General features: G+C 36.8%; 1 protein-coding gene across 3 annotated transcripts in view; it reads left to right on the forward strand.

The window, feature by feature from the left end:
* The window catches only part of LOC120077777 (cleavage and polyadenylation specificity factor subunit 1), a 61319-nt gene extending 39525 nt beyond the window's left edge, over positions 1–21794 (forward strand). For all 3 annotated transcript variants that reach the window (XM_039031794.1, XM_039031795.1, XM_039031796.1), the window contains 9 exons: positions 4257–4337; positions 4437–4502; positions 4599–4676; positions 10199–10426; positions 18779–18910; positions 19105–19281; positions 20057–20242; positions 20434–20816; positions 21407–21794. In XM_039031794.1, the coding sequence (XP_038887722.1) occupies positions 4257–4337; positions 4437–4502; positions 4599–4676; positions 10199–10426; positions 18779–18910; positions 19105–19281; positions 20057–20242; positions 20434–20816; positions 21407–21521 (1446 nt within the window). In that variant the 3' untranslated portion in view covers positions 21522–21794. The remainder of the gene's footprint in view (positions 1–4256; positions 4338–4436; positions 4503–4598; positions 4677–10198; positions 10427–18778; positions 18911–19104; positions 19282–20056; positions 20243–20433; positions 20817–21406) is intronic.
* The last annotated feature ends 5840 nt before the right edge of the window (positions 21795–27634 follow it).

Below are 27634 nucleotides of genomic sequence, written 5' to 3' on the forward strand. Positions count from 1 at the left end.
GATACGGCAGGGACACGGGTGGGACACGGTTGGGACACTTCTGGGACACTGCATTGCAAAATTAAAAAGAAAAAACAATGAAAGCTTATAAAACTAAAGTTAGCAGCCCAAAAGCATCTGCCCAAGCCCAAAACTTTTAGGTTTTTGTGTTTTTTATTTTAATTTCTCAAAATATATTATTCCTTTCCACTTTTCTTTTCTTCAAAATATCAAAACTCCCCGAGTCCCCACGCCCAAAACGCCACACCTCCACGCCCACTCGATCGACGGCTGGCCACACCTCCACGCCCACTCGATCGACGGCCGGCCACACCTCCACGCCCAAAACTCCACGCCGGCCACACCTCCATATTGGACCGTTAGTCATCTTATCTATGGTTGTGGTTGTATCTTGTATGGTTATTAATGGTGTTTTTAAATGGAATATTTCCCAATATGTTTATTTCACGACATATATTTAATTTTTTAATAAAAAAAAATAACGTGTCCCCGACGTGTCGTGTCCTACTTTTTTGAAAATTGGCATGTCGCCGTGTCGGTGTCGCCGTGTCGCGTGACGGTGTCCGTGCTTCTTAGGTTATGAGACCACCTAACCAGAAAACTCAAAGAAACAAAAAGAACGTAAAGATAGTAATATATTGCAATATTAAGAGAAGTTGCAATATGCCAATAGCCTTTTGAGAGGGCTACCTCTCTCCCAAAGCCCCACAATGGAAACGGTTGATTTATGCCCTAATTGTTGATCAATATTTTCTGTAATTATAATGTGATTGTTTGGTAGGATTTTTTATTTTATGTTTTTGGTCTTGCTTCTATTTAAGACAAACCATTTGTATGATTGTAAAATGTGAAAGAGAGGAATGTGGAAAATCAATTCGCGGACGACACTTTGATATTCTGCGGACGACACATTGATATTCTGCAAATATGAGGAGGAAATGTTAGCAAATTTAAAGAAAATCATAGAACTCTTTGAGTGGTGTTTAGGCCAAAAGGTGAATTGGGAGAAATTAGCTCTAATCTGAGTTAATGTGGAAAATCAGGACATCATTACAGCAGCTGCCAGATTAAATTGCAAAGTTGGCAGCCTACCTTTCAGGTATCTTGGTTTACCTTGGAGGGATATCCAAAGAAGGCTTCCTTTCGGCAATCGGTAATAGATAAAATCCGATTGAAGCTACACAAGTGGAGAGAAGGTACAATCTATCAAGAGGGAGAAGGCAACGCTTCGTAAGTTGGTCTTATCTAACCTTCCCACCTATTTTGTGTCCTCTTTCCTAATGCTGGAAAAAGTAGTAAACTCAATAGAATGTTTGATGAGAAATTTCTTTTGGGAGGGACACAAAAGAGGCAAAATAAATCACTTGATCAATTGGGAGGTGATATCTCGATATCAAAAGGATGGAGTTTGGGTCTCGGAGGTTTGAAGGTGAAAAACTTGGCATTATTAGCTAAATGGGGATGGAGATATTTTCACGAAGAAAGCTCCCTTTGGCACCAAGTCATCAAAAGTATACATGGAAAAGACTTGTTTAATTGGCACGCATCCGGTAAGGCCAACCAGAAGGGAGTGTTAAACAGACCCGATAAACGCTCTTGATCGTTAGAACCTGATGGTATTTTCTTGGTTAAATCACTGGTCAAACATCTCCAACATTCTTCCCCATTAAAAAGAAGATTGGAAAAGGCACTTTGGAAATCCAAGAGCCCGTGCCGAGTTAACATAACGGTATGGGTAATGATTTAGCTTTATTTAAACTGCTCGGAGGTATTACAAAGGAAACTCCCAAACCACTGATTGACTCCTTCCATTTTGTCCCCTATGTATGGCAGCAAATGAAACCCAGCAGCATTTATTCTTTGAATGTTTTCATGCTTTATCTTGCTGGAAGAGTTTACTAAAAATTCTGGACACAAGCTGGGTTTTCGGAAACTGCTTTCATGATAAGATTTTGCAGGTTTTGGAGGGTCCCTCATTGAATTCGGTTCCCAAGTTACTGTGGAATAATGTGATTAAAGCATTGTTAACAGAGTTGTGGTTTGAAAGAAACCAATGCGTATTTCACAACAAAGCAGCCCACTGGCAGGTTTGGTTTGAGTCAGCAAGGATCTTCCTCATGGTGTTCCCTTTTTAAGCAATTTGAAGACTATTCCGTGCAAGACATAAGCTTAAACTAGAGTTCCTTTCTTAAGCAAGATCATTAGCAATTATATTTGTACTTTCTTATCATTTGATGTACAAATTAGGAGTTAGGTTTTCGTCCGGTTTTGTGGCTGGGTATTTTTGGCTGTATCAGTTTTTGTAATTCTTGTACTTGGATTCATTGCACTTCGATATTTGTTCCCTTTCTTTTGGTAACAATTTTTTGGACATGATGCAGGTGGTTAGGGGGTGTCAATCTAGTTAAGATGTCCATGTGCACCTCCTGATCTTCTATATTGTAACTTGTACTCGCTTTTCATTATATCAATGAAAAACTCTGTTTCCATTTAAAAAAAATGTGAAAGAGAGGAATTATTAAAATAAGATTCCAATTTTACCAGTAAATGAAATAAACCCTAGAAAACACTAACCCTAGCCTCCGTTGCTTCAACTTCAATCGTCGTCGTCGTTCAACATCATTGTACAATGGCGAGTCATCTCAACATGTGGCCAGATGTTGCCACACGATAGAGGTTCCCTAACCTGTTTTGTTTTCTTTCTTGTGGAGTCTCCATCTGTTTTTCTTCAAATCATTTTGTTTGTATCCTTATTTTTTAAATTGACAGTAAGCTACCATGTCAAATGACAAGTCATTATGGCCAATGCTTTAGACAATCTCAATACTCCGAACGTCCAAATTGTCAGACAACCTTTCATTTAAATCATTTGGGGGAGCAGCTAGATGCTTCCACATGACAGAGGTTCCCTGACCTGATTGGTTTTCTTTCATATGGAGTTTCCATCTGTCTAGTTTCTTCTTCTTCAAAAAGGGAAAAAATAACAGTAAGCTACCATGTCAAACAACAAGTTACAGATGGCCAAAGTTTCAAACAATCACAATACTCCAAATGTCCAAATTACTACGATCCAATTTATGGGAACAACTTCGTTTGTTGGTTCCAAAGTGTTCAGATGTATATACGTGGACAAGCCTACAAGGAAAACTACCAACATAGTACAACATTCATAAGGAAGGTGCCCAATCTATTTAGGTCGTGATGTTACATTTTTTGTAGAAGGTAGGTGGCAGATCTTGACCGTATTCTTTGGAGTTGTGATCTTGTTTATACTATTTGTGGTAGGTTTTTTTGAGGGGTTTGGCCTCGTTTTTGCTAGGCATGGGGGTTATAGAGAGATGATTGATGAGTTCCTTTTCCATCCTCCCTTCCATGAAATGGGCCATTTTTTGTGATAGGTGGGGTTATGTGCTATTTTGTGGTGCCTTTTGGGTTAGAGGAACAATGGAGTTTTTAGAGAGACTGACTGTTCTCTGAGTGCTTTTTGGTCTGTTATTAGATTTAATGTTTCATTGTGGGTGTTGGTGGAAAAGCTTTTTTGTAATTATTTGTTAGGTCTTAATGTATATGATTGGATATCAGTAGTTGGTTTCCACTTTTTGTGGTCATTTCTTGTTGTTCTCTGGTGTATTCTTTCCTTGGTCTCTCTCAATGGAAGCCTTAATAATAATAAAAAGTTACAACCACCGTAGTTCACCGTTGACTTGTACAATTACCTTTGTCGAGAAAAAGAATATCACATTTGGATAGTCTAATTCTTTGAAATATTCTATGAGGAAATGATCAACCAAGAATATGTTTGATTCAGTCATGATGTTAGTTTGAGTGTTTTGATTTGGCTAAGACTAAAGCTTCCCAATGTTGTTCTCTCTCTATTTTATTTGTGAATTATTCTTTTAATGATATTTTTATTCATTAGGATTCTTTCGTTTTCCTTAAGTAGTTTTTATTAAGCTTTTGGTTTCTTTTTCTATTTTTTCTTTTTTCACTCTTTTGGAGTTTATCTCTTTTTAACATTTTTGTTCCTTGTCATTAATTAGTAAAACGTTTGTACCTTGTAAAAAAAATGAAAATGTTTGATTCAAGAGTTCAAAATGAAAGAATTTGATAGTTAAAAATAAATTTTAGGAATATATGTGGTATATTCCTTAACTCTCAATCTTTTTATTTCTTTTTTCCATCTTTCTTTTAACCTGGATTTACTTTATGACAATTGAAAAAGAATGTGTTACTGAGAACTGCCTTGTCTTTCCCAGCTATGTGATGGACCCATTGTTGCCTTTACAGTGCTACATAATGTAAACTGTAACCATGGACTTATATATGTCACATCACAGGTCAGATATTCTTATAGTGTTCTGCTGTGATTCATTGAGCCTTTAACCAACGATTGTTGTGTATGATTCTTAGCATTTACTGGTATTTGCATGTCCTAGGGTGTTTTGAAGATTTGTCAACTTCCATCTACATCGAATTACGATAATTACTGGCCGGTACAGAAAGTATGTTTTGCCCTTCCTTTTCTAATTTTATTTTTATTTGAATCTGTTTGTCTTTCATTAACTTTAGCTGGTGCACAATATTGAACTTCTGCTCAGGTTCCACTGAAAGGAACTCCACACCAGGTCACCTACTTCCATGAAAAGAATCTGTACCCGGTTATAATTTCAGCGCCTGTGAGTACTTCTATATTTTCTTTCTTTCCATATGCTTACTTCAGCTGATGACTTGCTGACTGTGGATGACATCATGTACAGAGTTCGTGGCCTGGAGTTCAAAATAGATTTTTCTTTGATTGTCTTTAATTTTGGTTCCATATGAACTAATGACTTATTCTGGTGATGAAGCCTTTAATTGATGTAGACTACAAATATTGGAGAATTCTTAAAGGAAAATCTTATTAATTTGTTATTGACATATACATGAGAGGGAAGACTCCTATTTATAGAATTTTTAATACAAGTGGGGGTAATAGCAAGGTGGTCAATTTTCATTCTATAATCCAAATCTTGGTGCCAAAGTTGATGATTCACTTTTTGGTGATGTTAAACTTGGTAATCTTGGAAAGGTTCTTGGTCGTCATCAAGTCTAAATTGTAGGTGATGCGACCATTATGATAAGTTGGATAGGTTTCTTGAAAATGGAGATACTGAATTTGATAATCTTGAAATGGGTTGCCTATGATTTCATCATTTGAAGAATCTGAATTGAAACCCAAGTGTTTGTGAAGAAAAGGTCTCTGTTGGAATATGTGAGGGGCTGGAGGTTGAATTTGAACATAATTTCCTGGCTGTACTTCTTGGTGAAAGCCCCTGGGGATTTCTTGCTACACCCCTCTTGGAAGATTTTGACAATTTCTTGATTACCAGCCAAGTTAAATTGTGGATGTCTTTGTTGTGATGCTGTCTCCTTTGTTCTTGATGTTCTTAAATCTTGGCATCATGTTCTTGAATCTTGGCAGCACGTTCTTGGACATGATGTTGATTGCCCATTTGATCTAGAAACGGTTCTTGAACCCATTCCTTGACTTTCTTGGATCGGTGTTGTTGATCATGATTTTCATAGGAAACCGAGAAAAACCTTGCCAACCAACTTCTTCGTCCTCTGATGTTTCAAAATCAAACCAACTACATGTGGAATAGGCCTTACTTGTGGACAATTGGGAACTTGAAGATGGCATGGAATGTGTTTAGGCTTCGAGACATCTCTGTTTTGCACTTTTTGAAGTAATCTTGCTGGTTCTTGGTTTCTTGGAAGAACTCGTTGAACATCTTCTTGCCTCTGTTTCTAAGGTTTTCTTGATTGAAGATAAGATTATCTTGGATTCTTGGTTAATTATTGGCTATCTTTCCTACTTTCAAAGTTAGTTTCTCAACTGATTGGTGCATAACAACCATTGGAGTTTGCATTGCAATCATCTTATCCAATAAACCACTCACAGAAGTTTCTAAATTTCCAATTCGTTGATTCAAGGTTTGAGGAGAAGTAGAGAGAGATGCTTCCGCATCTTGAGGTTGAGGGTCGAAGAGCTTACCGGAGCCTTTACCTGCCATTAGGTCCCTTCACGAGTGTGCTCTAACACCAAATTGATGTAGACTACGAATCTTGGAGAATTCTTGAAGGAAAATCTTATCATTTGTCATTGATACATGAGAGGAAAGACTCCTATTTATAGAGTTTTTAATACAAGTGGGGTAAAATGGAAATTAACCTAGACTTTTACCCAATTACTCAATTATCCCTATTCTTCTTACATTATTAATACTTGATAAATTCGTACTTCGTCCTCTCCCATTCATCCTGATGCACAAAAGGATTTGAAAAATACCTCAAAATTTTATTAGCCACCACATGGGAAACTACCTTCATATTTATAGGTATGAAGGCAGTAGCTAAAGTACAAGTCAGTTAACTGGCTGTTACAAGGGTAAAAGTAGGCTAAACTTTGCTAAAGAAAAGCAAACTAAAAAAAGGCAAACGGATCAAGAAAGACTACATGCACCCGAATACTAGATCTAACCCAAGAACTATACTGCCAAGACTAAAAGATAATGCAAGAAAAGACAAGGCAAATAACACCCGAGAAAGGCCAAGAACATGAGGATGTTCCTACATTAAACCCCTCCATTGAAAAGGAACCTTGTCCTCAAGTTTAAACAGCCAAGGAAAACTCATCTGGAGCATGAAAAGGAGAAAGATTCGAGATGATGAAGATAGAATTGCTGCACATAGAAGGAGCAAGATCATTATTGTAAGCATTCAGACTGATATTGGATAAGAAAGAAAAGGGTCCAGTTGGAAGACAAGCAATTCACAAATGGACCATGACCAGAACTTCATTAGTAAACATCTCGTCGATGAGCATCATCTCGACGTTGGTAGAATGCATTGGCCTCCTCAAGATGCTTGGACTTCATCATGCAACTCCTGAATAATGAAAGTCATAAGATTTGCTTAAGCTCAGTAGGACGATTTCAAATGATGACTTCCTTGTGGATTGATTGGCCATATGATTGAAAGCAAATTCACCTTGAGGAAGGCAACGATCCCATTGCTTAGGGTTGTTGCCACTTAAATATCGAACCAAGTTCTGCAAAGTACAATCGATCAACTTAATTTTGCCATCAGTTTGAGAATGACAAGTGGTGTTGAAAAGTAAACTAGCGTCAAACTTTTTCCCTAATGACTTTCAAAAGTAACTAATGAATTTCACATCTCTATCTTAAACAATAGATTTAGGAATACCATGTAAACGAACAATTTCTGGAGAGGGGAGGTGAGAATCATGTAAAGTTTTGAAGTCTTTTTGCAAGGAATAAAGTGGATCATTGTACTAAATCTATCAACAACTACAAAAATAGAATCAAATCCTCTAAAACAAAATCCATGGAAATATCTTCCCATTTAGTTTCTTGAAAAGGAAACAAAAGTTTCACTGATATAATGAAAAGAAACTAAATGCTCTAATATATAAGACCTCCAATTTATTTATTATTTTTTTTTTCAGAAAAGAAAACAACTTTTCATGGAGAACAGAAAAGAGACTAATGCTGAAAAATACATCAACCTTCAAGAGACGAGAGAAATTGAGAAAATCAAAAGAAGATAATACTGTTGCGATGCAATGAAAAGAAAACACCAAAAAGCAAACTCTTAAAACCTAACAAACCAACTCTAGAAAAGAAACCCAAAGCTAGAGAATGCATAAACTTTAAAGCCAAAGCCAATTGAAGACCATCAAGAAGACAAGGAAAGAAGCTCTTGAGGACCAAACCACAAAGCAAACCAACTTTTAAACTGTCGCTTCCAAGCTTGCAAGTATTATGAAAAATAACGCAACTTCTTAAGGGCTAAATAGTCAGGCTTAGTCACAAAAACACAAGAACTCCAAAGTAATAATTCTAGTTTTGGAACAAACCACCTAGCTCTTCTTTAATTGAAGTTTGAAAGAGAACGAGGTGGCATTGATTTCAATTGCAAACCACATTTTTCATTCAAAGTAGAGAATTTGGCAGGGATTATGGGTGAGTTTTTTGCTTGAACATTTTCACCATTTTCAAACAAGGTATCAAAATTGTTTGTAAAGTAAACCTCTGAAGTCTCCTCAACAAGATCTTTTTGTGCCTGAGAGTCCATAATATCCTCACCACTTACACTAATAGCTAAATCTCCATTAGAGTTGAAATTAGAAAGACTGTCCAATAGATGGGGGATGACTAGTTTATAAACTCCTTTAACAAAAGAAATATTTGATCCTAGGATATTAGTGACTGATTGGCTAAAATTCGTACCATGAGGCAAAAGATGTAGATTGTCTTCCGATTGTGATTCTACTATTAGGGGACATGTATAAGACCTCTCAAGATCATCTGAATTGAACTTTAAATGTTTCTTTGCAGATAATTGCTTCTTTTTTCACCGGTAAAAAAGAGGATAAACTTGCAAAGATCTTTCAATGCCCACATCCTCTTTACCGCTCTTTAAATCAATAGACTGTAGAGTGCTAATACTTCCAAAGGCAATTAACACTTCCTATGGGAAGCTGAACCACGTCATTCAAAGCCGAAACAAATTTGGGTTCCTTGTCTGACTGAATGGGAACAAGACCTCCAATTAGAAGTCAAAAATAAGATGGGATGAAACCTTATCAGAACAAAAGTGAGCGTATACTCTTCCTGAAGCTAAATGGTAAAAAATAATATCTTGTTGGCCGAGACATCAATTGGGCCTTTGGAAGTGGAACCCGTGCTAGCATTAAAATAGTTATTGGTTCGTTTCTCTTTCTTCTTTACAACGGCTGAGAATTAAACTGATTTTTGTTCATATTCATGACTTTGAACTGGCAAACCATCCATTAATTTTAAAAAAATGTTCATCTTCCTGCATCCCTCAGCCGTCAATCTTCGTTTTCTCTACATTGCAATTGCTCTCTCTGTCCATACCCTATTTCTGTTCTTCCCTGCTGCTCCTCGTTTTCAGCTTCGACCTCCACGCCCCATCAACTTCCGTCCTTTATTTCGTCTCTGACCTTTCCCCTCTGCCTTGTCTTTGGCTGCCACAGACGTCTCCCAACCACCAGTCCTTGCCCTTTTCTTGCAACTAGTTCATATTAAAGTTTGAAGAAACATGTCGTAGAGAATAATAATTGGTTTGCACAGGTACACCAAGAGCAAATCATATGAAGGGTGTTGTTACTGCTAGAAAATAGAGATGATCAAGAGTAGTTTGAAGGATTAAAATTTTTTTCTAGCTATTGAGTTTTTGGTTAAATCCTTGAGGAAACATCCAAGGCAAAAATTTTTGACCAGTTTTAGGTTAAATCCATGAGGAAGTAGACATGAGATTGTTCATTAGTGTTACAAAACTCAAGAAGAACAATTGGTTGAGACATTTGCTTTGAGGAACTTATGGCTGTAAGGGGTCTTAGTGTACATATTCGACCAAGATCGATTGTTTACATGAAACATGCTACTTAGAGTAAAGAGACAAGGAATTTGTGATAATTGGAGATTCTTGAAATTCTGGGGATTTGAAAGTTCTGAAGAGTCTAGATTGTGACGATATAGCTATTATGAGTATTTGCTTTTACACAGAATTCAGTATAAACATGCTATAGATTAATTTTTTTTTTTAATTTATAAAAAGAAAATAATGTAAAAAATATAGGTGAAGATACTTCGTATCCCCACCATTTTCTACATGCCAACAATTAAGGTGACGAGAATGGCAAGGATGCCTAACAGTACAAATCTGCTTGAGCGGAGTGATGAAAAAGCAAGCAAATTACATTGCCATTGTATACAAATAGTAATTCTTGGATTGCTTATGTCTTAAATTATTTTGTATGTTCTTCCTTCTCCTATTCCTGTTTCTATTAGCCATGAATTATGAACAATGGTCGCTGTAAGGTGGAATGTTGTTCCTTTCCAAACAATAACAATAATTATAATAATAAATAAATATATTTTTTTTCATTTTCAGTTATGGGGGATTTCTTCCTATTAGTGAATAATATACTCTTCATTTGGGAAAGTAGAGAAATTTCCTTTTGATTACTATTAATGTTGACTCTTACCACGCAATACGTTGATCGTTAATGACTTGCCATCTGTGGGAATTAATTTAATTCATCTATGCTTTTCTTCCCTATTGGAGTGCAAACTTATGCTGTAACAGTGATGCGGCATATATTCTGCAGGTTCAGAAGCCATTGAATCAAGTGCTATCATCAATGGTTGATCAAGATGTTGGTCACGTTGAGAATCATAACTTGAGTGCTGATGAGCTGCAGCAAACTTACTCTGTGGAAGAGTTTGAGATTCGGATTTTGGAACCAGAAAAATCTGGTGGCCCTTGGCAAACTAGGGCTACAATTGCTATGCACAGTTCTGAAAATGCCCTTACCATTCGTGTTGTTACACTGTTGGTCAGTTCTTTTGCTTTTCTTTCCTTTTCTTTGTTAGTCATTCTTGGTGATCCTATATTCCACAAATTTCTAGCTCTTTCTTTTGGAGTTCTCTTTAACAGGGATAGGGTATGGTGAGTTAATAGTTGAAGACAAAAGAAAGAGTCATATTTCTTATTTAAATATAATATATTGAAGGTATAAGGTTCTTTGATCATTCCTTATTTATTTATTATTTATAAATAAGGAATAAATGGGTAAAAAAGCTAGCATAATTATTTTCATAAATATGGACAGCTACTGTTTTTTAATTATTATTATAATGTGTATATTATATTGTGAATGGATGTAAGTGTCTTGCATTCACAAGTTTATTGATATGTTGTCCTTTAATGTATTTAGGGTTCCATGTATGCATGTATGGATGCTTCAGAATATGAAATGACGATGATTCTTCTTCCAAATGATCTATTAGTTCACATGTCATCTAAGTTTTGCTAGAATTCCTACCAAGGCTATTTAGTTTACTCTGGCAAGAATAACTTTTGTTTTAGTACTAATGTGATGCTATGAGAATTTGAAATTTTGACCTCAAGGGAAGGAATGCATGTTAATTACTGCTGAGTTACACCCATGTTTGCTCTCTTGCAAGAGTAACTATGGTTGGAAATTTGGAACATCACTCGTGGCTGTAAGATGGATCACCCACCCAAGGATGATAATCATCATTTGGAGAGTTGACGCATGTCTCATAAACTTAATAGCTCTTCTTCAAGATCACCAGCATATGGCTCTCCTAATCTCCTCTCACGTTCCCCTCCCCCATCCCAACCTTCCCAACCAGCCTTCTTACCAGAGCTTCCTATCCTGAAAATGGCCTCTGAAAATCCAGCCATCTCTCACCATGAATACTTCTAGAATAGTAATCATTGAAGAAAAGCTTTTCGATTAAGATAGACCCAAACTCTCGAGGTTCTGGAGCGTGTATCACTGAATCTACAAAGGACAAACCTTCTTTATTTCAGTTCATTGGAGCACTTTGAGATGGATCACCGGTAGTATCAAACCCCTACTGACCATGCCTTTGAACAAGAGGTTCTTCAAAGGGTTGAGACTAGATGACCAGCTTGTGTGGCTTGAAAAGATATCAAGAAAAAATGACTACTCTGTGGAGATTGCCAAGCTTATTATAATGGGAAAAAATTGTATTCTGATACCATCTAGAGAGCAAAGAAAAGGATGGAAAGACTTAATGGGACTTACTGCTTTTTATAAGTTTGAAGCTATGGGCATCCGCATTATGGAGGACACAAACCCACGTACAAGGAAACTTTTCTTCACAAAAAAAAAAAAAAAAAAAAACAAGCCAACAAGGAAAAGGTTGATGTAAAAACAAATAGTCAACAAAGATCTTTTAATAGGCTGCCATCCTCCTTTAATGTTGTTCCAGGTTTCCAGCCACCTCAGTATTGTCCAACCTCTCAAGGCCTTTGACTAATATTACTGTTTTGGAAAGGAAGAATTTTCATGGTGACTGGTGTCACAATCGCTCTTTCGGAAGCTTCCCTTAGCGATTGTGCGGCACTTGTTCCTGCTCACGAACAAGTTAGCCAACTCGAATACGGACTGCCGGTGGCACACCGAGTGCCTCTCGCAACCTCCACCCCCGTTTTAGGGAAAACGGTTTTAGAAAATGGGTTTGGAGAAAAGGTTTTCGTAAGAAGTTTTTGTGAGTGTGAATAAAGAAAGAAAGATTGTAGTAGGCTAGAAAGCAATAAGCAACAACAACAGCTTTATAGAGTACTACTCCGAGTATGGGGAAGTGATGATTAGTCTTATCCCCATATAGTGCATTCTGAATAAAAAGCCAACTGGCACCCTTGCATATGCAAAAGGGCGAGTGGTCACTTACAATGAAAATGTAAAGAAAGCAAGCTAACTAAGCTATTACAACACATGATATGAAAGTATGCTAGAAGGGGGTTGGATCGGGCATGCGGCCATGGGCAACATGCCCTGGACAAGCATGACCGTGACAACTGGCATCCTTCAAGCGATGCAATAAAATGTAACATCTGATTGCTCCATTGCACCATTCCAACCTAATAAGGCCATTATGAGATGCGAGGACCAAGAACAAGCCAAAATCGGGTTCTTACAAAGGTTGGCAAAGAGCGGGCTCTTATCAACTACAATACTCACCGTGGAGCCATGGTGAGTACTTTAGTGACCAAGTTGTGCCTTCTTATGGTTGATGGATCGAGGTACGTGGTCTACCTTTTAATATATGGAGTTTGGAACCCTTCAACTTCATTGGTGAAGCTTGCAGAAGTCTAATAGAGGTAGGCAAGAAAACTTCATTGAGGATTGAAATCACCACATATGTATTCTTGTCGGAGTTTATGGTAAAATGGCAAAGCCAATGTCGAAGAAAAACATGTCTATTGAGGCACTTTGCATAAATAATGGAGCTTTTAGCAAAGTTGAGAAACCGTACCATGAAAAGCAGCTTTTGAGAAATAAAGTAGTCAATGGCCATGCAGCGCACCTTATCCTCAATAATGGCCCTGTGTGTACTTTCATCCGAGGTGGCTCTTCTAAATCACCATTGCGTTTTATTTCTTAGACCATTGATTTCATTGCCTCTCATGCATGGATTCGAGTTGGTAATGTCACTTCTACTTCTTTTTGGAAGGTTCCTTGGCTAGATTGTGGTATTCTCTGCAATGTTTTTCCTCGATTATTTGGTCTTGCACTTCATCTTGATTTTATTGTGGCTATTGCTTGGGTGGCTGATATTGAAGCTTGGGACTTGCACTTTCGCCAAAATCTCAATGGTTTGGAGATTGTTGAATGGGCTTCTCTATCACATATCTTATTATCGATTAGGTTGGGTCCCATATCCGATTCTTGGTCTTGGGCTTTGGATTCCTCATCGTCTTTCTCTTTTAAACCCCTTTTAGATGTTATGGTTGGTGTGGCTACGCCTCTTGCTAAAGACCTCTATTATATTATTTGGAAAGATTTTTAATCGTAAAAGGATAAACATTTTCTTTTGGGAGCTTAGTCTTGGTGCAGTCAATACAGCTGATCGGATACAGCACAAGATGCCTTATATGTCTCTTTCACCTTGTTAGTGTATTATGTGTCGGTGTCATGAGGAATCTTCTGCTTATTTGTGGATAACTCTTTTGTTTTGGCACATTATCTTGGAGGCTTTTGGTTGGTCCTTGACAAGCTCTAACCATATTTTTTATATATTGGCATCCTTTATGGTGGGTCATCTTTTTTATGGTACCAATGTTTGTTGTGGTTGGTTCTTACGCGTACTTTCTTTTGGACCCTTTGGTGTGAGCACAACGGTCGTATTTTTAAGGATTCTTACTCCCATTTTGATAGATTTATGGATCTGATTTTATCTACAACTTTTTATTGATGTAAGGATAAACACACCCTTTTTATCGTTTCAGTTTATCTTATTTAGTCTCCAATTGGAAATGGTTCTTGTAATCGTCTATTGGCTTATGGGGTTTCCCCTATTTCATCCCCATGTACCTCACCATCCTCCATCACAAAACCTTTCGTCCTTTTGGAACCTATACAACCATCTGCCCCACCTATCGATGAAATAGTAAACCTTCCTTTGCCTCCATTAGACATCCCATCACCTTCATCCACCCCTAAGTTATCATCAGAAAAGATAACTTGAAACCACAAACCAAGTTACCAACCCTTTTCATCTCTGGCAATAAGCACTTTACATCCACCGACCCTTACCATCAAAAGTTGATACCGATTACTTCTTGTATAGCCCCAATCAAAGCGCCCACATCTCTCCCTCTCAATCCATGTTGTTGGAACCCACTCATGCACTTTGGTGTGATTTTATCTCTCCAGCCTCTTTGGGCAGATGCTCCTTCAACCCAATGCCTCATTTAGTGGCTTTGGCCCCATGGTCTGAAGACTGTCTTTGTAGTTTGTATTGTGACTTGACAATATCCAGCTCGGAAAAATACAGACAAGCTCACGACAAGATAGAAGATTGCTTGTGACGAGGAATTTGTCTTGCTCAATCTCCTATGACAAAAAGGCTGTGGCCTTGCTTAGGAAGGGGTCTCAATCATCTTAGGGGTTGTTTGGGACGTAGAGTTGAGATAGGATGTGTGGAGTTCATATGTCTATGGAGTTCATATATCTGTGGAGTTTATATGTCTGTGTTTTGGGTGCAGAGTTGTTTGGTTTGAGTTCATATGTCTGTGTTTGGATGCAGAGTTGAGTTCCTATATCTGGGTATCTGATGCAGTTTTTTGAACTCTAAATAATATGCTTTTATTATTACTATTTTTGTTTTGATACTTTTTTATTCAATAATTCTACCCATCTCTGTTTGAATAAAATATGGATTGCAATTTTTTTCTTTTAATTTTAATTTTTTTTTTTCTTTCTTTCTTTCTTTTTGGGCAATGAAAAACAATTAACCCATTACATTTCTTGTAGAAATATGTTTAAATAAAATGAGAAACCAAAGAGAAATCAAAACTTTTGATTCTAGCTAATTTTTCTCCATGAATTTCATTATCTTCTTCTTTTTCTTCTTCCTATTGTTACTCTATATTTTTACTATATCATGAGTTTTTTAATTAAATTTCCCCCATCATCGTAACAACCAATGAAATATCACCACATTTCTTCAACAATTTCACTTTAATTTCCTCTAAATTTGGAGGATCATTAGAGAACAAACCTCTCTTTTTCATTAATTCTTGCTGGAAAATGTTTTAGGAAATTTTTTTCATTGTATAGTTTTTTTGTTATATGTTACATACTTTTCGTCTAAAAATTCTTAACACTCATTTGATAAGTGAATTCAATTAAATAAAAAAAAAATTATAAATTTTTATGTACAAATATTGCACTTAATGTAGACAAAATAATATTTTTTATATAATCAACAACCCTACAACATACTTTAACAGTCATCAGTCTTATAATAGTTGGAAGTGGTTGTCAAAGTTGATTATCGAAGATGATTTTTGCTGGAGTTTTTAGTCAAAGGTGGTTGTCAAAGCCTAAAGTTGGTTGCATGAAGGTGTATTGAAGTTGGTTGTCGAAGCCTAAAGTTGGTTGCATGAAAGTGTATTGGAGTTGGTTGTCGAAGTTTGTCATCGGAGGTGGTTTTCGAATCCCAAAGTTGGTTAGGCGAAAGTGGTTGTCGAAGTTGAACATAAAAGATGATTTTCGCTGGAGATTGTAGTTGGAGGTGACTGTCGGAGCCCGAAGTTAGTCGTATGTAGGTGGTATTAGAGTTGGTTGTCGGAGTTTGTTGTCGAAGGTGGTTGTCGAAGCCCCTAGTTGGTCGTCGAAGTTGCTTGCTCAAAGGTGATCATCGAAAGTGATTTTCATTGGAGTTTGTAGTCAAAGGTGGTTATTAGATCCTACGAAGGTGGTTGTTGGAGTTGGTCATAAGAGTTTGTTGTTGGAGCCAATTGGTCATCAGAGTTGGTCACCGAAGGTGGTTGCACGAAGGTTGTCAGAGCTCGAAGTTGGTCGCTGGAGCTGTCATCGGAGGTGGTTGTTAGAGTCCGGATTTCGTCGCCAGAATTTTCATCAGAAGTGGTTGTCGGAGCCCGAAGTTGGTCGTTGGAATTGTCATCGAAGGTGGTTGTCGGAGCCTGGAGTTAGTTCTCAGAGTGTGACAGTGGCCAATGGGTAAAGTCATTGAAAACATAGGAAGGGAGAGTTGGAGTGAGTTGGGGTGAGTTGGTAAAATATATGAACTCAACTCCACCAACATTTACAGTTGGTGTGACAAACAATGAGTTGGTATATTATACCAACTCAACTCAACTCATGTTGGTGAGCCAAACACCCCCTTAATGATCATTATGTCACGGAGTGTACGTGGCTTGAGCTCTTGGAAAAAAATGTCTACCATAATAAACCTTATCACCAAAATCAATCCATCTATTGTCATCCTTCAAGAGACCAAATACAGCAGCTTTGAACAACCTTCCATCAAATCCATTTCGACCTCTAGAGGTATTGAGGGGGATGCTTTGAATGCTTTTCGGTCGTCAGGAGGTATCTTAATTCTATTGAATGCAGCTTCTTTCACTACTACATCCACTACACAATGTGCATTCCCTCTCACTATTCTCTATACCCCGGTGGGTGCTCCAGTAAAGAGCTCGAAAGACCAACATCTGACCACTTTCCCTGTTGCTGACTCTTGGTAAACAAAGGTGGGTCCTCCTCCGGTTTAAATTTGACCATCGTTAGGAAGAACACAACACAAAATCTCGTGATGCCTTTTATTGAGACAGAATAAAGAAGATAGAATTTTAGAAGTAATCTTAAAGATGAAGAGATCAATGAATGGGCATCATTCATACAAACCATTCCTAGCATACAATATACCAACCAAACATATCAGTGGCCTTGGAAACTATTAGGAACCAAGGTAGTAAGGGCTACCTTTGTCCCACATTGATTAGAATGGGATGACCAATGTGATACTCAAGTGGCTTGGCTCTCTCACCTCAATAGCTGACTTTTGGGGTGTAGTTCTCCAAGGTGCTTGAGTAACTAACAATGATATCAGAGTCGATTGTCGACATTTCAGAGAGGAGCACCGACAGAGGGTTTTGATCGCCGGGCTAGCTGTCAGGACATTAACTTTCTGGGATTGGTGTATCGTTAGGAACCAAGGTAGTACAATTGTTAGGTACTTAAGCTTCTTGGAGAACTACTCTCCAAAAGCCAGCTATTGAGGTGAGAGAGCTAAGCCACTTAAGTATCACGTTGGTCATCCCATTCTAACCGATGTGGGACAAAGGTAGTCCATACCACCTTTTCCTAATAGAAACTTGACAACAGTGGCAATTATACAGTTAAATCTATGATTGAGCGTTCCACATCAGGCCATCTTACAAACAGATATGGAAATGTACTTGCCCGAAATGGTTGAGGTTCCTCATTTGGGAAATTCTGCATTCATATCTTGACACAATGGAAATGGATCAACTCCAAAAAATGTCATTTGCTCTATTTATCTCCATCATGGTGCTGTCTTTGCAAATCAGACATTGAGGCAGCATCACATTTTTTTCCATTGCCATTTTGCTACTGAGATTTTAGGCTGAATGTTTCTCTGCATTTGTTTGCCTTGTTTTCCCCCCTTGAGACTCCTTTGCTTGGATGGGGATGCTGTTTATTGATCATCCTTTCAAAGCCAAACAAAACTTATCTGTAGTCTAGCTTAATCAGGACAATATGATGGAATATTTGAGATGAGAGACACTAGAATTTGCCATAATAAAGAAAAAACCGTTGGCGAAGTCCTTGAAGCGGCCATTTACAATGCTTTTTTTTTTTCTTTGGTGTAAAAACTTACAGCCCCTACAAAGTCATAGTTTGAATTTTCTTGTTACAAATTGGAGAAATCTTTTGTAATATCCTAAAAATAGGTCCTTTTTGTATCTCGTTGGATATTTCAAGTAATCAATGCAATTATTTCTTACCCAGAAAAAGATCACCAGCATATGGTCATGTCAAGTTGGTGAAATGGAAAATTCAAGTTAAAACTAATAATTTTACCAAGACCAATGGTCTTGTAATAGAGTATTGGAATTCCTATTATTCAGCAACACTTATGTGTATATGTTAATTGTCAATATTTTCCTTTTGTATTGTTATTTTCTTTTCTTAATTGTAATAGGTCTCTCTTTTATATAAGGACTAAGTTGCATATATGAAAGATTAATATAGACCAATATACTTTATATCCTCTCAAATTTGAAAATATCATTAGATTTAACACCCTTTTTTGTTTTGAGGATTTTTTGTAGTAATCAATTGGTACTACTTTTTTGGATTGGAACCCTTTTTTGTAGGTTTAGGTTTCTCTTGTTCAGCTGTTTTTTTGGTGTTTCCTTGTGATTCCTTTCATTTTTCTCAATGAGAGCTTGGTTTCTTATTCCAATAAAATAATAAGTAAGAAGCACCAATTCTTTGCTTCTTGAGGTAGCTTTCTAATAGATCTCCAATTATGAAACTGTACCAACGCTAAGGAATGTCAGGAGGTTTACTTAATTTGCCATTGTGTTGGGCCCAAGAATCTTGATCAATTACAAAGGTTGACATGTGAATTCTTTCGGGAGATATAGGGAAGATTAATTTGGGTGAGAGATAGGGGAGAGGTAGGGAGCTATGAAATCTCCATTAGTAAAGTACCTTTAGCTTTAATCAATAAGTTGGTTTCTATAACCTCCTATATCTGTCTTTTGGTTTTATTAAAAAAAAATAAAGAAAGAAAATGACATCGTACACTTTTTTTTTTTTTTTTTTTTTTTTTTTTTTTTTTTTTTTTTGTAGAACACAACCACAAAAGAGAATGAAACGCTTTTAGCAGTTGGAACTGCATATGTGCAAGGGGAGGATGTTGCTGCAAGAGGAAGAGTGCTTTTATTTTCTGTTGGAAAAGATGCTGATAATTCACAGACCTTGGTATATTATTTCTAAACTTTCTATCATATTATTTGCCTATGTCTTACTAATAATTATTAATCTAAGTTCTCTGTTGGTTAATCTAGGAAAAGAAATTTGAAGGTTGCTAATATAAAAACTTGCAAGTTCTAACTTCAAAATATATTCAGTGTTTGCTCATTGATATTCAACCTTTGGTCCTCGTCTTGTTCCAGGTTTCAGAGGTTTATTCAAAAGAATTGAAGGGTGCTATATCTGCTTTAGCCTCTCTGCAAGGTCATCTATTGATAGCTTCTGGTCCGAAAATAATCTTACACAAGTGGACTGGTGCAGAGTTGAATGGCATTGCATTTTATGACGTTCCACCCTTATATGTTGTGAGCTTGAACATTGTATGTTCTACTTTTTCGCTGCAATTTATCTCTTACTTATATATATGATATTTACATCTTAAATCCAGGCAGATGTCTTGAGCAGTGTTTTTAAATGTCCAAGGCGTACTAAGGTGCAAGGTGCACAAAAAGGCATGGACTTTCTTTTGTGAGGCACACTATATATAAAAATATTAAGAAGAGAAAGCATAGTTGAAGTGGAAATATGGAAGAAAAAACCCCAAACAAGAAATTTTGCATTTAAGCTTAGTAAACTTGATTCTTTTAGTTAATAAAGAAGAAAAATCCTTAATTATTACTCTTTTGAGCCTTGAGGCTTCACAAAAGGTGCGCCTTATTTTGTGAGCCTCGCCTTGGAAAGGCGAGGCACCAGACCTGCCCTTGAGCCTAGGCGTGCACCTGAGAGAGCTTTAAAAACACTGGTCTTGAATGTTGCTATTGATGGTCAAATTTATTTCTACCTATGCAAGCATTGTTTTTGGCCCATGTATGTTTTTGAATGGGGAAGAAATTTATGATGGACAGACCTGAGCTTTGGATCTCGTCTTCACAGATACTGCCTCTTTCAAGAAAATTTAATCTATCATGCAAGAATTTACTCATTGGAAGTATTTCTTGGTAGTCTGTCTCTCTCAAATAATTGATGGATATGCAAAAGAGGAAGAAATAAATTTAGAAATATGAGAATGTTTACTATCCACGTGGATGAAATCCCAGTCTTACATTTCCTAGACCTCAAGCCTCTTTTAATGTGTGAATGCGGGAACTGCTGCAGGTCAAGAATTTCATACTTCTTGGTGATATACACAAGAGCATTTACTTTCTGAGTTGGAAAGAACAGGGGGCTCAACTTAGCTTGTTGGCCAAGGATTTTGGTTCTCTAGACTGCTATGCAACAGAATTTCTGATTGATGGAAGCACTCTTAGTCTTACTGTTTCTGATGATCAGAAGAATATTCAGGTATCTTATTTGAATCTTGCACTCCCTTTATTTCCTGTGTAAACTGAACTTTCCAATAAAGTCACATATTTCTCATAATATTTTGGAGTAAATATTATCATGGTGGCATCCATGAGATATATATATGTGTGTGTCTGTCAAATTGTTTGTTTATTCGAATGTTTTATATAATATATATATGCCGCAACCAGATATTTTATTATGCACCAAAGTCGACTGAAAGTTGGAAAGGGCAGAAGCTTCTATCAAGAGCAGAATTTCATGTGGGTGCTCATGTGACGAAGTTTCTACGGCTTCAGATGTTGTCTACCACTTCAGACAAAGCAAGCAGTACAGTTTCTGACAAGACCAATCGCTTCGCTTTGTTATTTGGCACCCTTGATGGAAGTATTGGTTGTATTGCACCTCTTGATGAACTCACGTTTCGTAGACTGCAGTCATTACAAAAGAAGCTTGGTGATGCCGTACCACATGTTGGTGGTCTAAATCCGAGGTCTTTTCGCCAGTTCCAATCAAATGGAAAAGTTCATCGACGTGGGCCAGACAGCATTGTTGATTGTGAATTACTATGCCAGTAAGTTTTGTCCCAAACCTTTTCAATTGACTCAGTATTTTAGACATTAGACTAACAGGACTAGGATTTGATTGGAAGAATTTTACTTTTTATTTCTTCTGTAATGTTAGTTGTAAATGTAGTCATCTATGTTTAGATTAATAACCATGTTTTCCATGATTTTTATTTATTTTTGTTTATCGATAACCTTGTTTAGATCAACCCTATATGGACTTCTCAATCACGAACAGACACCTTTCATGCCACATGAATTTACATTGGAACTCACTATTCCACTTCCCTAAATCCTTGGAACTCACTGTTCCACTTCCCCCAAACACACTCCTGACTTGGTTTGAGAAGCCTGACATTTGGTGTGTTGATGCAGTTAATGATGAATAAATTGTCACTAAAGTTGTAGAAAATTTATGGGAAATCTGAATGAAATAAACGTGATAAATAGTAATCTAATGCCAATATAGTTAATAATAAATAAATTGACACTCAAAAGACCTTGGAACTAGAAGAGGAAAATTTGAACTTGATTTTGTTGCTGCCTGCTTGTATTCTGTGGTTAATGAATGGCTCAATTATATTCCCATTTGTGACAGCTATGAGATGCTACCACTGGAGGAGCAGCTTGATATTGCTCACCAAATCGGGACAACTCGTTCGCAGATTCTCTCAAACTTAAATGACCTCTCACTGGGAACAAGTTTCTTATAATTGTACAAGACAGATTGTATAGCCGTGTATTACAATCAAGTTGCATATTCATTGTAAGAGTAGTTCAAACAAATCATGTACTGCCCCATTCTCAGCTCCTTAGATTGACGTTTTGTTTGTTACCAACTTAAATTAAGTTAGAATGAAAAAGGAGAGAGAGAGAGAGAACTGTTGTATCTACCCGTCTTGTGGGTTCCGAATGCTGTATTTAATGCACAGTAGAGCTCAATTTTCCAGTCATATATGTACCAATAACATGCTAGTTTTTTCTTATACTTCGATGCCATAGTATCTTCTTTTAGTTTCATGTCAATTATTTTAATATCGTATCTGTATTAGATGATTTGCTAAATATTGTCTGTTAGATAATATAATATTAAATTTTCCTTCATCCATTCGTTCAAGTTTTTGAGTTGATTAGAGATTTAAGATAGTATTAGGGTAGGTGGTTTAGGAGGTCATGTGTTCAAACCCCTATAGTGTTATTTATTCTCAAATTAATATTGATTTCCACTTGTTGGCTTTTGTTAGACTATATAATATTAAGGATGTGTTTGATTTAATTTTTAAGTGTTTAATTTTGAAAATAACTCATTTCGGAAAAAAAATTGAAGTGTTTGACAACCACTTAAAATAGCTTTTGAAACATTTTTTAAAGTGTTTTTTAAATGGTTACTTTTTTAAGTATTTTTTTCTCTAGTCAATGTAAACAAACTCTTAATTTGCGTTCACCCATCAATTAAAGGGTCAATCGATAATTTAAGATTATCTATTAAGTATATTCTAGTCTAAGTTATACATTGGTTCTTGTGGCCTTTACAATTGAAGTGCATAGTGTGTCAATTTATGATCATTGGATTTATTACTTTATTATTATTTTGTATTTTTAACTTTCGTGTATCAATAAAGCACAGTTTATAAGAGTAATTGTGTTGTACGTATATGTAATGTATTTTTAGAGAGTGAATGTGGTTGTATAATTGTTAAAACTGCAGGTTGAATTGTTTTCCGGAGAAAACAACTATGGTTGAAGATAGTGTTGAATTATAAATTTTGGCCAACAAAAAACTTTCGTGTAATAACTCGTTTTTTAAGTTGTAAATTTTCGTAAGAAGATATCTTGGTTTAACTTTTAATTAAATGAAGGTGTTTGCAACTAATTATTGGACTTAATTAGGATATTTGAGCTGTAAAAAATCCTCTCCTGAGAAACACATTTTGTGTCCTAACGAGCTTGAGTTGCAAAAGGGATGGTCAGAAGGAAATTTTTATTTAGCAAACTTCTTCCTTGAAATGGCAATCATTTGAGTAGGAACCTCAATTCCTACCTAGGAAGTGATTTTGAAAACATAACGCGTTTGGTGCCCTAACGGGCTCAGATAGAGGTGTTCATGGATTGGGTTGAAAGACTTTTTAGACCCAATCCAATTGTTCGGGTTGTAAATTTCAACCCAAATAACCCTTATTAAAAAATGAACCCAATCCAACCCAACCCAACCATGAAATATTTGGATTGGTTTGGTTCGGGTTAACCGGGTCATTTATTTAAAATTTTGTTCTAAAAAGAAACAAAACATAAATATGTAAAAATATAGTTTAATTATTTTCATATATTGAATTAAAATTAACTATTCAATTTCAATTTATATAGCAGAAATTTTATTACTAAAGTACAAAGAAACTACTTTTAAAAGTTGTTGAATAATAAATTATTCAAAAATATTAGAATTAAATAAAATTTAAATCAATATATGTATAAAAAATTGTGTTATAAGTAACAAAAAATATAAATTTTTAAGTTAATAATAAATTTGGGTTAGTTCCGATTGATTTAGGTTATATTAGGTGAACCCATGAACCAACTCCACCAATAAAATTTTCATTTATTTGAACCCAACCCAACCCAAATAAGTTGATAACCCGGTTAAAAAAAATAAAGAATAGGGAAGAGAAGAACAACAAGATTACGTGGAAACTCTAGTACAGGGAAAAAAACCACGATATAAAGACTTTTCTTATTCTTTTAAATCTGATACACTGAATACACAGGGACACACTGTATAAATAGACAGTAGGAAACCGTAGGAGTCTACACAATTACATAAATGCCCTTAGATTAATACCCTATTTTCAACACTCCCCCTCAAGTTGGAGCATAGATATCGACAAGGCCCAACTTGCTTACATAATAATTAAAATTTTGTCTCAGTAACCCTTTTGTAAGTACATCAGCAACTTGTTTGTTTGAAGGAATATAAGGAATGCATATGTTTCCACTGTCCAACCTCTCCTTAATGTAGTGTCGGTCTATCTCTACGTGTTTAGTTCTGTCATGTTGAACTGGGTTGTTTGCAATACTGATGGCAGCTTTATTATCACAAAACAATTTCATTGGAAGCTCATTATCTTGCTGGAGATCTGATAATACTTTCTTCAACCAGATTTCTTCACAAATCCCTAGACTCATGGCCCGATACTCAACCTCAGCACTACTTCTAGCAATAACTCCTTGTTTCTTACTTCTCTAGGTGACTAGATTTTCCCAGAAAAACGTACAATATCCAGACATCGATTTTCTATCAACAATAGACCCTGCCCAGTCAGAATCAGTATAAGCTTCAACAAATCGTTTATCGATTTTCTTGAACATTAGGCCTTTACCAGGAGTTCCTTTCAGATACCGAAGAATACGTTCAACTGCTGTCATATGATCTTCACAAGGAGCTTGCATATACTGACTCACAGCACTTACTGCATAAGAAATATCTGGTCTTATGTGAGACAAATATATCAACTTCCCAACTAGCTGTTGATACCTTTCTTTATTAACAGGAATTCTATTATTCTTATCACCGAGTTTCGCATTGTATTCTACTAGTGTGTCAACAGGTTTACACCCAGTCATACCTATTTCTTTTAGCAAGTCCAGAGTATATTTTCGTTGAGAAACTGATATACCCTCTTTTGAGCGAGCCACTTCTATTCCCAGAAAATATCTTAGCTTCCCGAGGTCTTTAATTTCAAACTCTCTGGCCATCTCTGTTTTTAGCCTCGTGACCTCTACATCATCATCCCCAGATAAAACAATGTCATCAACGTAAACAATAAGAACAACTATCTTCCCTGATGTTGATCTTTTTATAAAAAAGAGTGTGGTCGAAATACCCTTGAACATACCCCTGTGCTTTCACAAACGTTGTGAACCTGTCAAACCAGGCCCTTGGAGACTGTTTCAATCCGTATAGTGACTTCCTCAATCTACACACCTTATTTCTGAATTGACTCTCGAACCCGAGAGGGGGACTCATATAGACTTCCTCCTCAAGTTTTCCATTCAAAAACGCATTTTTAACATCAAGTTGGTGTAGAGGCCAATCTTTATTCACAGTAACTGAAAAAAGCACTAGGATCATGTTAAGTTTAGCCACAGGTGAAAAAATTTCAGAATAATCTACTCCATCGGTTTGAGTAAAGTCTCTTGCAACGAGTTTAGCCTTGTACCGATCAATTGTCCCATCTGACCTGTACTTTATAGTAAACACCCATTTATATCCAACTGTCTTGTGCCTTTCAGGCAAAGTCACCGGTTCCCAGGTTCTATTCTTTTTCAGAGCTCTTATTTCTTCCATAATAGCAGACCGCCATTCTGGTTTTTTCATTGCAACACTTATGTTATCTGGAACCACCTCAGTGTCCAAGCTAGTAGTAAATGCCTTGAACTCGAATGCCAGATTACTATATGTCATGTAACTAGTATTTAGTACATGAACGAGTACCTTTCCTCAGGCTATAGGAAGATCAAGTAATGCATCACGTTCTTTCACCTCTCCAGGCTTCTCACCATGATTGATTATCTGTGTATTAGAAACTTCAGTAGTATCTTTCACATCATCATTAGCAAAGATCATTTCATCCTCTGCAGCTTCAATCATTTCATCCTCTGTAGTTTCCTCTTCTATCACTCTTTTAGTATTACTGCTACCTTCCCCCTTATCTTGCCTGCCTTCATCAGTCTCCATACATATATTAACATTATTAAGAATATACGTACTTGGACCTGATGGCGGGTCTGACTCCTGCACTAGAGCCGGCAGTTCTGGTTCAACAGATGACGCTGCTTCCTTCCTGAGATTCTTCCTGTAGTAAGTTTTCCAAGGAACTTGATTGGTAGGAAGGACCAGACTATCATGTTCAAGGCTAGGGTTAGACAAGGTTTGAATGGACACTGGCTCTAAAGGAATAACATAAGATGACCAGTGAGTCTCTTCATTTATGTTCTCCCCCTGAAGATGACTAACAGGAAAAAATGACTGATCCTCGAGAAAGGTGACATCCTTGGAGACATAGTATTTCCGAGACGACGGGTGATAACACTTATATCCACATTGATGGAGTGGATATCCAAAAAAGACACACTTCTGAGCACAAGGAGTAAATTTCGTGTGGTTTGGACCATAGGAGTGAACAAAAGCAACACAACCAAAAACCGAAGAGAAACATCAGAAATCAATCGAGTATTTGGAAAGGACTCTTTAAACAATTATAAAGGAGTATGAAGATTAAGGATACGAGAGGGCATTCGATTAATGAGGTGAGTAGCAGTGAGAACTGCATCTCCCCAGAGGTACGACAGAAGAGTGGCGGATAACATAAGAGACTGGGCTACTTCAACTAGATGCCGATTTTTACACTCAGCTACTCCATTTTGTTGCGAAGTATAAGCACATGAGCTCTGGTGGACAACACCTTTAGAAACAAGAAACTCTTTGAAGAAGGCATTAAAAAATTCTCACCCATTATCACTTCTTAAAATCCCAATCTTTGTTTTAAATTGAGTTTCGACAGTTGTGTAATACTGTTGGAAAACAAAGGACACTTCAAATTTATCAGTAAGAAGGAAAATCTGATCATCTATAAATGTGACAAACCATCGTTTTCCAGTGGAAGTAGTAACCAGTGAGTGACCCCATACATCATTATTAACAAGAGGAAACGGACTCGAGGGTTTGTAAGGCTAAGAACGAAAAGAGACACGGTGTTGCTTGGCACAAATACACACATCAAAATTAAAAGAAAAAGTACGAGCATTACGAAATAAATAAGGAAATAAATACTTCATATATTGAAAATTCGGATGTCCTAAGCGAAAATGCCATAACATAACATCACGTTCAGAAATAGAGAAATTTAAAGACATAAACCCAGTTTGGTGATCATTCCTAGATAAAGCTTTGTCAGAAAGGAAGTATAATCCCCTGTCGTGCCGGGCAGTGCCAATCGTCATCCCCGATTTCAGATCCTGAAACAAAACGGAATTTGGTGAGAAATTTGTCTTACATTTCAAATCTCTTGTTATTTTACTGACAGATAACAAATTATAAGATATTTTAGGCACATGTAAGGTATCACGTAGGATTAAACCATTAAACGAAGAGATATTGCCCTTTCCTATAACAGGGGAAAAAGACCCATCTACAATTCGAATATGCTCATTACCAGCACTTGGATTATATGACATAAATAACTCTGAGGAACTCGTAAGATAATCATTGGCCCCTGAATCCACAATCCATGGTTTTTTACCATTTATACTAATAGGCCAAAAGAAGGAAAATTACCTGATTGTGCAATTGCACTCACCCCAACCGTACTCAAGTTATGTTTACTGTCACCAGCAGATTGCTTCTGAGTTTGTTCATCTATCGAGTCACTTACCAGGGCACGACTAGTATTAGATTTGTCATGAGACTATCGTCGCCTGCTTTTTGGGGACTTCCCGTGTAATTTCCAACATTGGTCCTTTGTATGCCAAGGATTCTTACAATGTTCACAAACAGGTGGAGGTTTTTTATCACCATCAGTATTGGATGCCTTGGCGACGAAGGCGGCTGCATCAGTAGTAAGAATGGTATTATTCATGGCACATGACTGATCCTCTTCCAGCCGTATTTCAGAACCGACTTCTCTAAGTGAAGGAGTCAGGCGCTGGCCCAATATCCAACTACGGACACCATCAAATTTTAGGTATTCCAGCCAAAACACATAAACACGATCTGCTTCCTCAATCTTCAAATATTGGGCCCCATCCTGTGGACAATTCAGACAATCTCTCT

The sequence above is a fragment of the Benincasa hispida genome, chromosome 5 (assembly GCF_009727055.1).
Source record: "Benincasa hispida cultivar B227 chromosome 5, ASM972705v1, whole genome shotgun sequence".
NCBI lineage: Eukaryota > Viridiplantae > Streptophyta > Magnoliopsida > Cucurbitales > Cucurbitaceae > Benincasa > Benincasa hispida.